Source organism: Octopus bimaculoides, chromosome 4 (assembly GCF_001194135.2).
Source record: "Octopus bimaculoides isolate UCB-OBI-ISO-001 chromosome 4, ASM119413v2, whole genome shotgun sequence".
In the NCBI taxonomy this organism is placed as follows: Eukaryota; Metazoa; Mollusca; class Cephalopoda; order Octopoda; family Octopodidae; genus Octopus; species Octopus bimaculoides.
In genome coordinates this window covers 24,511,744-24,524,061 of record NC_068984.1, presented here as the reverse complement: position 1 = coordinate 24,524,061, position 12,318 = coordinate 24,511,744, and the positions used below count along the sequence as shown (strand labels likewise).

At 35.7% G+C, this 12,318-nt stretch overlaps 1 protein-coding gene across 1 annotated transcript in view; it reads right to left on the bottom strand.

Annotated features, from left to right (window-relative positions):
• The window catches only part of LOC106883105 (alanine--tRNA ligase, cytoplasmic), a 35,424-nt gene extending 28,255 nt beyond the window's left edge, over positions 1 to 7,169 (bottom strand). Inside the window, exons 1-4 of the mRNA XM_014934002.2 lie at positions 6,976 to 7,169; positions 2,523 to 2,674; positions 1,634 to 1,822; positions 501 to 646 (exon numbers count right to left, since the gene is read on the bottom strand). Coding sequence (XP_014789488.1) covers positions 501 to 646; positions 1,634 to 1,822; positions 2,523 to 2,666 — 479 coding nt within the window. The 5' untranslated portion in view covers positions 2,667 to 2,674; positions 6,976 to 7,169. The remainder of the gene's footprint in view (positions 1 to 500; positions 647 to 1,633; positions 1,823 to 2,522; positions 2,675 to 6,975) is intronic.
• Between the last annotated feature and the right edge of the window lie 5,149 nt (positions 7,170 to 12,318).

Below are 12,318 nucleotides of genomic sequence, written 5' to 3'. Positions count from 1 at the left end.
GTAGATATATATCATCATCATCATCATCATCGTTTAACGTCCGCTTTCCATGCTAGCATGGGTTGGACGATTTGACTGAGGACTGGTGAAACCGGATGGCAACACCAGGCTCCAGTCTGATTTGGCAGAGTTTCTACAGCTGGATGCCCTTCCTAACGCCAACCACTCAGAGAGTGTAGTGGGTGCTTTTACGTGCCACTGGCACGAAGGCCAGTCAGGAGGTACTAGCAACGGCCACGCTCGAAATGGTGTATTTTACATGCCACCTGTACAGGAGCCATATATATATATATATATATATATATATAGGGACAATTCACAAAAAAAACAAAAGACGAAGACAGGTGGTGTAGAAAACAAACAGATGCATTAGTATAACGCTTGGGAAGTGAAAAAGTCTTTAACGTTTCGAGCCTACGCTCTTCCACAGAAAGAAACAAGGAGAGAAAAAAAGAATGTGTAGTGGCTAGCAATCTATAGACACATATAAAAACACTTACCCAAGATCTAACCAAATTTGTTTACATTCATCATCTGGGTTCAAATTAGTCGCAGGATTGCCACCAAAGTAAGTCACATACAAACGATCCTTTTCCAAACCTAGTCTGTGTACAAGGTATTCCCATGCCCAAGAACATATTTCTTTCTGAAAGTAAAAATTACCAGTTTATCATGAATTTTCAATGCTATCAACAGAGATATAACATTCGTTTCTCTTGTCTATCTTGTATCATTTTGTCCATCATTTCACTCTAAATGTGATACCTATATTCCATGCACACTTTCAAAAAAGTGCAGAATCTTAATGTATGTTTATTTGAACCTTGAACTCAACTCTCATAAGTCATTCATCAAAATGTAGTTTTCATACTTCATACCACACAATTCTGGATCATAAACATCTCTACACCACAACTGCAGGCTAAGAATGTGTCAACATGTGTTGTTTAACAAAAAGACTGCTTGTCTTAGAGTAGATATTCAGCATCATTTTAACATCCACTTTTCCATGCTTGTATGGGTCAGGTAGAGTTTATCAAGGTAGATTTTTTGTGGCCAGATGCCTTTCCTGTAGCCAACCCTTAGGACAACCATCCTGTGATGTCGAGACTTACACATACATTTGTGTACCAGATCCACTCACTAGGATTTGATCAGTCTGAGGCTATAAAAGAAGACACTTGCCCAAGATGCCATGCAGTGGGACAGAACCCAAACTATGTAGTTGGGAAGCAAACTTCTTACCACAAACCTATTCAAACAAAGTAAATTAATACTCCACATATTTATACTTTAAATTAAGAATTGTGAATAGGAAATGGCAGAAAAGGCCTTACATTTTTGCATATAGAATATCTTCACCTATTTTTGAGAGATTATTCCTTAATTTATAATATTATTTTCCAAATCATCATAAATTTAAATAATTCTTTTACCATACATTGTTTAGACCTGCATTCCAAAACAAATAAAGTTTCATGGTTTTTGCTAAATACTTAGAAGAATTAAAAATATTTCAAATACTACAAAAAAATTTGGTAAGTATAGGTTTGTCTATCTATTCCTTTGTCGCAAGCCAATATATAATGATAAAACAAAGGATAAAAACAGAAAATAATTCTAAAATACTGACCTTATAATAGTCACCAAATGACCAATTCCCCAACATTTCAAAGAAAGTGTGATGGTAGACATCTTTGCCTACATCTTCAAGATCATTGTGTTTTCCACCAGCACGAATACATTTTTGTGTGTTAGCTGTTCGGACCCATTTTGACATATCACTACTAGGATCAACAGTTCCTAAAAAAATTGGTTTAAACTGAAATAAAAAATGGATAGTATTAGAAAATATTTACACAGTTATAAAGTTCATTTTACAATTAATATACAACATATAACAGTCTAAAACTTTTATATCACAGTTTCTATGTCTGGTATAACCTTCTTAGTTTTAAGTTCTTCTGCACTGCTCAGTACATTGGGCAGTAAGCTTTCTCCCATCAGGTTATATTGGTTGCTATTCTTGCACATCCATTCCATGTAATGCTGGCTGTCTTCAGGTCATCTTGAAATGTCTGCTGCCAAGTGATCTTCAGCCAGTCCCTTCTACACCTGCTATCAGGTGGTACCCAAGAAATGACTGTTTTCAAGTGCTGTTGATTAACTACACAGAGTATGTAGCCAGCCAAGCAGAAACCCTTCCTAATACTAACCACTTTATAGCATATCTCGCAAACTGCATGGTGACCTCAATGAAAAACAGCACCCAGTACATGCTATAAAGTGGTTGGTATTTATAGCATCTATTACACAAATGGTCCACATCATATGGATCCACAATATTTTTTACAGTTACATCAAAGAATGCATGGGAAGAAGAGGTGATGTGAATCCAAGCATGTTGACTTACAGTGATAAGACACTGGATGAAAACAAATAGAAACATATCATGCTGCATCCAACCCCAATGATTCTTTGTTATATATCACAAATATTGATATCACCAGTAAATTACATACCTGATTCATGCCAGCATTGGCAAATAATAATGTTGGGTCATCGTGAGGAATTACAGATGAAGAATGGACATACAAGTGCTCTTTCTCCTTGAAGAAATCAAGAAAGCTGTTTCTCACTTGACTACTTGTTAAGTAAGTCTTCATACTGGAAACTATCATAAAAATAAAAGCAAAGTTTTACAGCTGGATCAACAAAATTATCAATAGAAATTGTCTACTTCAATAAAACCCTTAAATATATATGTGCAGGCATAGCTGTATGAGTCTAGGTCCAATCCTACTGCATGACATCTTGGGCAGGTACCTTCTACTGAAATCTTCAGAGTGAAATAGGAGGTATGTAAAATGTGTGTGTGTAAACTAGTGTCAAGATGCATCACCTAACACTAAAATAAGCACTGGGAATGAATATAATCAGCTAACACTCTTAATTATGATGCCTTAAGACAGTTGAAATCAGTAAAGGAATAAAGGGAAAAGAGAAGTTCATATGAATCTCATAAAAATAAAATTGTTTCAAAGATATCATCTGTGGTAATTCTAAAAATATCAATTTGTTATTCTCTCTAAAGAATTAGGCTTACATTTTCACAGTAAGCTTTTCTTATTCTTAAATTTTTACAACAAACATTCAACTGAGTTTTAATTTGTTTAAATTTTAATCAGAAATAATTAGCTCAGATATTGTTTCTGTTGGTTATTATCCAGAGTTTTAAAAAATGGAGATGGAGAGACTACAGATATTAACAGCATTAGTAACAAACCTGAGTAGGGAAGAGAAATATCTCGACTGTTACCACTTGCTATAGATATAAATTTGGAAGCCATAAAAACAACTGAGGTCATTGGCTTCCATTTGATTGTTGTGAAAAAATAATCATGTGGATCAGATGTATCATATTGTTACAAACAGAAGAGAGGGAACAAAGAACCAGACGCAGACACACACACAAAAAATACTCAGTGCATTAAAACTCAAACATATTTATTAACAGCAGGTGAAATGCTCAACAGACGTACAGAAAGTTACCTGCACATAAATCAAGGGAAGTTCAACACTCATTTCACCAGGTGACCAAATGCCTTTATCTTCTGTTATAATCTTACATCTAGAATACTTTATATGAATTACTCTACTTTTACTCTCAAGTTTCAAGGTCGCTGTTAGAGCGTGAGGGGCATAGTTCTAATCTAAAGCTTCACAGTCTATATATAGACCAGTGTTTTAGTTACATGCTACCATTAGTCAGTAATTAGTTGTGAATATTGTGCATTACTATTAGGTATACTGTTAAACATGTGATATAGAATGCATCCTTTTGATATCAGTGTTTACTGCAACCCTTACGACACCAGTCCTTGTAAAATACATTCTGTTGTCCCTACTATTTTCTATGAGCTATCATCAATGAACTCAACAAGATTTAATTAGTTGGTTTAATTTCACTTCATTCTTTTTTAATGTCTGTTTTCCATGTTGTCTTAGGTTGTGCAGTTTGACAGGAGCTGACAAGTCAAATTGTGCCAAGCTCCAATGTCAGCTTTGGCAGGGTTTCTATAGCTGGATGCCTTTCCTAATGCCAGTCATTTTATGGGTACAACCTGATAATGTGTGGTAGATGCTTTTTTTTTTCATGCCACCAGCACTAGACGAGGTCACCAAGTGACATGCAAGACGTGAAGGAACAGGAAAAAGGAAAAGCTCTCTCGACTAAATTTGTGCAGGTGGGATTTTAGGGGGCAGTGGTTCTATGCCAGGTGTTGAGAGGTAAAAGTATCGTAGAGCAACAATCCCAGTGTCTTGTTATAGAGAAGCTATATGCCTACCCAACACTACATAAGGGTGGGTGAGAGTAACTAGAAATATAAAAATGGCAGTGATAATATTTCAAGATACAAGAAGGTAAGAGAGAGAGAGAGAAGTAGCTCAAGAAGGAAAATAGACCAGAAAGGAGGATGACATGCAAGGTGGAGGAGCAGGGAGGAAATGGTACACAAGAGGGAGACTAGTTGTCCTGAAAAAGACACTCAACTGCATCCGATGGGGAGAGTCCAGGTTAGGAGTTCAAGAATTTTAGGGAGTATTAAGTTACCATTAGTCACCATTGCTCCCAGTTCCACTCTAGCCTGGAGTGACAGAACCTGTCAAGGGCCCCAGTTATGGGTCAAATAGTAGATGGTTCTGTGGCTGAGGCATACAGGACTTGGAGAAGAGCTGACCCCTTGATATATGTCACATAGGTCCACAAGTATATGAATATGCCCTGGTGTCATGCGAACCAATCTCTCTGCCTAAGAGTTAACAATGCTGGTCTCAACTTTATACAATGTCCATACTGTAGATAACAATATCATTCCATTTCCTCCCCTCAACTACAATCTTAAATAGTTTTTAATATTTAGTGCATAGGCTTAATATAGAAAGAGATTTTTAAAAAATTAAATACAATAATACAAGTTTTTCAAGCAGGAATGGAGAGCACTTCAGTTATTAAAAATGAAATTATATCATAGGCACTAAATACATTTGGAAAAAGAAAACGCTGTACCACACCCTTTATAAATGCAAAAACCTAAAAATTAGCTAAAACATTTAATGTCAACACATTTCTTGATTTTTTTGCTTTTTCAACTACCAAATGGAAATCAATGATGATCTCAGCAGTTTCTGTGGCTTCCAAATTTATGTCAATAGCAAATAACAAAACACTAGATGTTTCTCTTCCCTGCTCATTGTTGTTACCTATGCTATTAATATCTATTTCTTTATTGCCCACAGGGGCTATTAATATCTAGTCACTCCATCCTTCAAATCTCTAGCAATGAAAGTTTAATGGAAATATATTAGAAACGTCACTCAGATTCTCTTTAGAAAACCACCAGAAGGTTATTTAAGTTATTACTTTTTTTCATCCTACATATTTTCCAAGCGGTCGTTTAACTTCCTTCTCTAGACTACTTAGAAACTTGCCTTAAGACTACCTTCCTAAATTCACAAGGAGAAATGATAATAAAAAAATAAGGTTTCATAATTATAAGGGATAATCATAAATGAATGCCATAAATATGTAACTTAAACGAAATCTTGATGAGAGATAAGATAAAAAAATTTTAATATTTTTTTTATCACTTAGTGTAAGTATTTTGGCATAACTACAGAGTTGTACCCCCCCCCCACCGACTTTGGTGTAGTTATGCCAGTATTTTCGGGGTCTCTAATGGGGAAGAAGAAATAGCTTTCACATTATACATGGTCCAAAAGCTAGACACACAAAGACCAAGTTTGAACAGGAGCAACAGATTAACTTCAACACCCAAGAACTAGAACGGTCTTCCTGACGAGCTCCACAGTTTCCGTCAATCAAATCTGACTGACAAGGCTTTGGTCGATCAGGGGCCATGCTAATTAGACACTTGACCGAAGTGTCGTGAATTGGAACTGAACCAGAAACCATGTAATTGTGCAGCGAACTTCTTTATCATACAGCCATACATACACCTATATGTTTATGTAGTCCATAAACTAAATAATTTTAAATCATTAACAGATATCTACCAGTAAAACTTGAAGAAATAACTCATAAACAACTAAATAATCCGAATTTAGTGAAAGGGACATTCTCTTCGTTGTAAACATTTGGGATTCTTCAAATAGAGGTCTTCTCTTACTGCTATTAATGTTCAAATTGGCGCTTAATAATGCACAACAGTCTGGTTAAAACACAAAGAAGCGTACGAAACCTGATTGCGCACTAGAGAAGCATGTGTTTCTCGGTTTTCACTTAATGACTGAGACCTTTTCTTTCTTTTTCTCGTCAATACACTAATATGGAGGTGCTTCCAAGATATTTGCACCAAATCTTTGACGAGGCATTATTCATTTCCAATCATTAATTTGCTATCCTTTAGTCATATGCCAGACAGCTAAGCAAAACCTCGTGGATCTAACAGCTAAGTCCATGAGACTCCACCCCGTGCAACACATTTCTTCCAACGGGTCTAAACACTAAGAAAGCTTACTTTCGACACATTTCTTGTTGCTACCCGATAGAACAGTTAATTCCACAATCAGATTCCCCCTTTTCACCCTTCTTTTTATTACGCCCATAACAAGAGATATAGGAGTTCTCTAGGACTAGCAATATGGCTATAAAATTTTTGCTATATTGCCATAATAAAACATCATTCATAATTTTAATCATATATCCATATAGAGAAGAATTAAGATTCTATATCAATATATTAATATCATTATTATAGTGTCTGTGCGTGAGTATTGCAGAAGTATCCAAAAGTCGAAAATATATATATACAGGCTGTCATGTTTATTAAAACTTAAGATATCAAAATATAAAAGAATGATGCAATAGAAAACGTATATACGTTACATACTGCTACACTACATTTAACTATGTCATCAGAAACATATGTAAAAGAAAATTAAAATACTTACCCGACAATCAAACTGTCTTGAAAAACAAGAATGAATAAAAATGTGAGGTGAGAAGAAATTAGATGAATTCGCGATATTTAGTTAACAACCTTAGAAACAGACAACAACCGGGATGAGTTGCAACAAAATACAACTCTCCATATAATGGTACAGGCTAAAAAGTATCAATGAAACTAACACATCTTACTCTCCCATGTATAGGTACATTCTGCTGTCTGAAGCGTAAATTAACCAGTAATTTTTCACAGTTATATAGCTTAATTATAACGCCACTTACTGCCTATATTGCATCATATTTTGCCCTTTTAATCTTAATATTGCAATTTCCTATGCAACATTTGTTTTTAATCTTTTACTTAATTTTTAGCTTCCGTTTCTTTAGTTTCAATTGACAGTTATCGTGCTTACATGATAACACTAGGTTATCACATGTTAAAGTTAGTGATAGCATATTTAATGCAGTGAACATCAGAGAAGGGAACATACTTTCAAAGAGAGATCGAGAAAGATCCGCGAATAAGGCGGTGGCGACGGTGTTGTTATTGCATAATCCCAAGTAGGTCAGGACTGAGCAATCACATTGTCAAATATGTTCTTTCCTAAAACATAGGGTGATTTGGCTGTTATTTCTAGCAATCAGATGACCTCATATAAGTCCTTTTCGGCTCTCTTTTTAAGTTTTAAAATAAATATTCAAATAAATAAGCGAAAAGGCATTTCTCATGCTTGATATAATTTTACATGTATGCTTCCTTGCTGGCATGGGTTGGACTAGTTTTATGGCCAAAACACTCTTTCTGTTGTCAACTCATTGAGTTACCTTTTCCAGCACACGGGGACACCGTATAACTATTCTAAACCCAAGATACACACATACACTAGATTGTACATTTAAATCCCAAAATATTTCAAATAAAAACCAAAGCTCAGTGGTTGGAACAAGTAAATGATTTAATGGAGATAATTTTTTTAGAGCTTATTTTTGTAAATTTAAAACCTTACATGAGTACTGTTGAAAAGGAAATCAAGAAAGTACTATTACAGGGGTTATAATTAAATAGATTAGTAAGGCAGTGAACTGGAAGACTTGTTAGAGTGTAGGTTCAAGAGTGTTTCTTGTGTGTGTGTGTGGGGGGGTTCATACTCTGAGTTCAAATACCACCGAGATCAACATTGCCTTTCCTCTTGTTAGAGTTGATAAAATGAATACCAGCTAAGTGCTGGAGTCAAAGTAATCAACTAGCCCTTCTCTCAAAATTTCAGTCCTTGTGCCTACAGTAGAAAGAATTATTACATAGTAAGGCAGTGGGCTGGAAGAATCATTAGAGTGCCAGACAGTATTTGTTCCACTAGAGTAGCTGGTGGGTGGTGACACTTTTGAGTCTGCCATAGGTAATATGTGTTTTTTGTGGGGTCCAGGGGCAGCAAACAGAAGAGCTGCCCTGACACACACACTCTAGCTACGCTAGTGATTTGTTCCAAATGTCTATACTCAGTTCAAATTCCACTGAGGTCAACATTGCCTTTCATCCTTTTGGGGTTGATATAATAAGTACTATTCAAGTGCTGAGGTCAATGGTATCAGCTAACACCCTCAGCTCAAATTTGTTGGCCTTGTGTCTAAAATTGTAACATCACAGGACTTAAAATTATGTTCAGTTCCCTACAATAATAACCCTACTTATTTATATGTGTGAAATTAGCGTCTGAACCCAAAAATTAAAGTGAATGCCTAGAGTCACTATAAATCAGCAAAATTTTCCTCAAATAGCACACCAGCAGAACTGAGAAAAACATCGTAGATGTGCATATAGCTGTGAGGGGAAATTGTTGAATCACCATCCGTGAGTTATCAGAGGATGTGCAGATTAATTATGATTCAGTTCAGTCCATTATCACTGAAGATTTGGGTATGAGACGCACGTCTGCCAAGTTTGTGCCAAAACTGCTTTCAGCTGACCAAAAAGACACTCAGGTTTCAGTTGCACAAGATCTCTTTGATTGTGTTGAGAATGATGGAAACTTTTTGAAAACTTTGCATAGGTCTATGAGAAGGTATCACCAGGCTTTTGGCAAAATTTGATGCAGATTCTCTGCTCAACTTTCTGTCATGGTCAATGTGATGATCACACACTACACACCTTCCTTCCAAACACTGCTGTAAACAGCAGAAGTGAACTAGAACATTAAAACTTTGTGCACATGCATAGCAGAGTTCAAGGTCAATTCATGCCAAGCGTCTTCACTCTGTGTGATTTAGTTTTATTACTATGGCAACAGTCTGGATACTTATTGATCAGACCGTGTATATCTGAACCAAATGTGGACAATAGGTATGAGACAGTATAAGCTGTCTGGGTTCATGGTGATCTCACTGTCTTCCACCACACAACACCAATCAACACATCTGAGATAATACATGAATCCAGTCATCTCTCCAAACACCATCTGTCATGTTTCTGGATTGCCTCCCAGCCAAACAGAGGTATTTGGCTCAACATTGTCCCCTTCTCAACAATGAGAACATATGTATTGGAGTTACCCTGTATTTTACTGTATGTGTGAACCCCATAAACGCCACTGTAGAATTACTGTCTTATCACCATAGTACACTTGCTTTCCTACCTTCATAGTGTGGGATTATGCTAATCTCTCTGACAACCCACAATAAACAACAAAGAACATGATATGTCCCATATTTTGACGATGTAACTGTGTCATCTGTGTGACTGGTCTGTACGGCGTACCTCACTGACTGATCCTGCTTGCTGTGTCTGTTCACTATTTATGAGTAGTGGAACAGCCCACTTCTCACTTGGGGGTGTCCACCACAACACCTCCCCGCTTTGAGATTTTTTTTCTTTCACACAAGATTATTATTATTTTTTTTCTTGAGAATGCCGCAGGTAGTAATACATTGTTGAAGCAATGTGTGTGAGTGTATGTGTATGACTCCTTATCTTAGCATTGCATGACAGTTGTAAGTAAGTGTCACCATCATACAAGCAGTGTCATTCATTTTCAGTCTCCCATGAAAACATGTCCAACTAAGGGGAAATGGGAAATATTACCTCACTTGGAAACTGGTGAAATTGGGCAACAAGGAAGGGAATCTAGCTATAGAAAATCTACCTCAACAATTTTTATCTGATCCTGCAAGCAAGGACAAGTGGATAGTAACAAATAAAAAGAAAAATGGTGATACAACAGGCTTTCACACCATTTCTGTCTACCAAATTCCACTCACAAGTTATTGGCCAGTCCACAGCTACAATAGAAGAGACTTGCCCAAGGTATCAAGCAGTATGATGAAACCATAGAACCATATAGTTGCAAAGCAAACTGCTTAAACACATAGCTGTACCCTCACCTCTGTTTAACTGTAAATGATATGAAACATAAATAGCTGCATGCAAACTGTAATTAATCCTAACCTGTCTGGAGAGGAAATTGAATACCGCGTTTATAAATTAAAGGCTTACAGTCAAGCAACCAGATTGAGTAAATAGTCTTTAACCTTTTAATATTCAAATTACTGTCAAGAGTCATGCTTATTTATTCACATTGTTTTCAATTAATCAATTATTAGTTCATAGCTTCAAAATTTCACTGATGTGATTATTTTTAGAATGACATTTTAGGGTAAGGGTGAGCAGCCAGATCTGGATGGTTTGAACACAAAACAGATAAAATATTTGGGTTTGATACAGTCAGTTAAATGTTAAAGGGTTAAAAGTGTCGTATTATTAAATGTCATAAACATAGATTCTATTAGAAACTTGAAAAAAAGTTGGAACTTGATATTAAAGTTAATATATATTTTAATTTCTAATTAAAATTCAATTACTAAAAATATATCTGTATATTAGCATTACTGCTACATTAGAGTAGATAGCATTTATTAATTGTTGATATTTTTGATTCCTAAGGAAAATAAGTTATTATCATTAAAAGTTACCATTTTCTTCCTCTTGTCTCATTTGAAGTCTTGTATCAGCCTTATGATTGTTTGGTCTATGCTGTACAATAGATGTATGATTTTTTACAAGATATTATTGTTGTTTAATTCTATGTTATCTCTAATTGAGCAGTCTTCTATGATGAAAGGCATTCCAAGTATGGCCATCCTATTTTGTTTTCTTTTGTTTTTCTGTATATCTAGGACTACATTGTCCAATATATCCTTCCTTTCTTTCAGAGGGTAGCATGCAATTTAAGGGAATATGGTTACTATTTCTAGCAGGTTGAGTGATCACATAGAAACTCCCTTATTGACTCATCCTTGTGAAATTAATCAGGATGCTGGTTTCAGTTCCTGTTTTGTAATTATTTTACTTTACAGCTGTTATTGATATTAGAAAGGCCTGAATGTCACAATTTCCTCCTAAGTTATTATGTACTAGCTGAGCCTGTGCCGCCATAAATGACAGCTAATTGTAGTATCTTACATATAAATAAGGTACATAATAATCACACATACAAACATTCACATACATTCACAAACATTCACGTAGGCTTTCTGATAGTCCTTTCATTAAAATACGTTAAAATTAGCTTAAGATGTCATTAGTCCCAGTAGTCATTGATAATATTTTTTCTCACCACCTAATCATTTCTAGTCAACTATTTAATGCTAAGAGCACGAGATAATTAAACATTATAAACCATTCTCTAAAATTTAAGTTTACTTTAGTTAGTGGCAGAAACAATAGCCAACGCTGTTGTCTCCCTTACATCTGAAATTTTACGCGTGTGGGCGCGTGTGTTACAACTGCTAGAAGGCATGGGAGCTCATCGGCCTATGTATCTCAAGGGAAGTCACTGTGTATGCATCATGACTATACAGCGTATATACCCCTCAATATTTTGAAAGTAATGGTTATAATTAATTATTATTACTTTCTGAAGGCTGTGAGCTAACAGAATCGTTCATGCATCGGACAAAATGCTCAGTAGTATTCTTTCCAGTTCTTTACGTTCTGAGTTCAAATTCCACCGAGGTTGACTTTGCTTTCATCTTTTCGGGGGTCAAAAAATTGAGTACCAGTTGAACATTGGAGTCGATGCAATCAACTTATCTTCGCCCCTAAAATTACTGGCCTTGTGCTGAAACTTGAAATCATTATTGTTTACTTTCTGTATTTAAATTCCATCGAGGTGGCTTTACATTCTGAGTTCAAATCATATCCAAGTCAGCTTTACCTATCATCCTTCTGAATCAATAAAATACAGCACCAGTCAAATACTGGCGTCGTTGTATCAAATTATCCCTTTCTCTTCAAAATTGTTGGCCTTGGACATTAATTGGAAACAAATTTTGTTTCTACAAAGAATTTAACATCA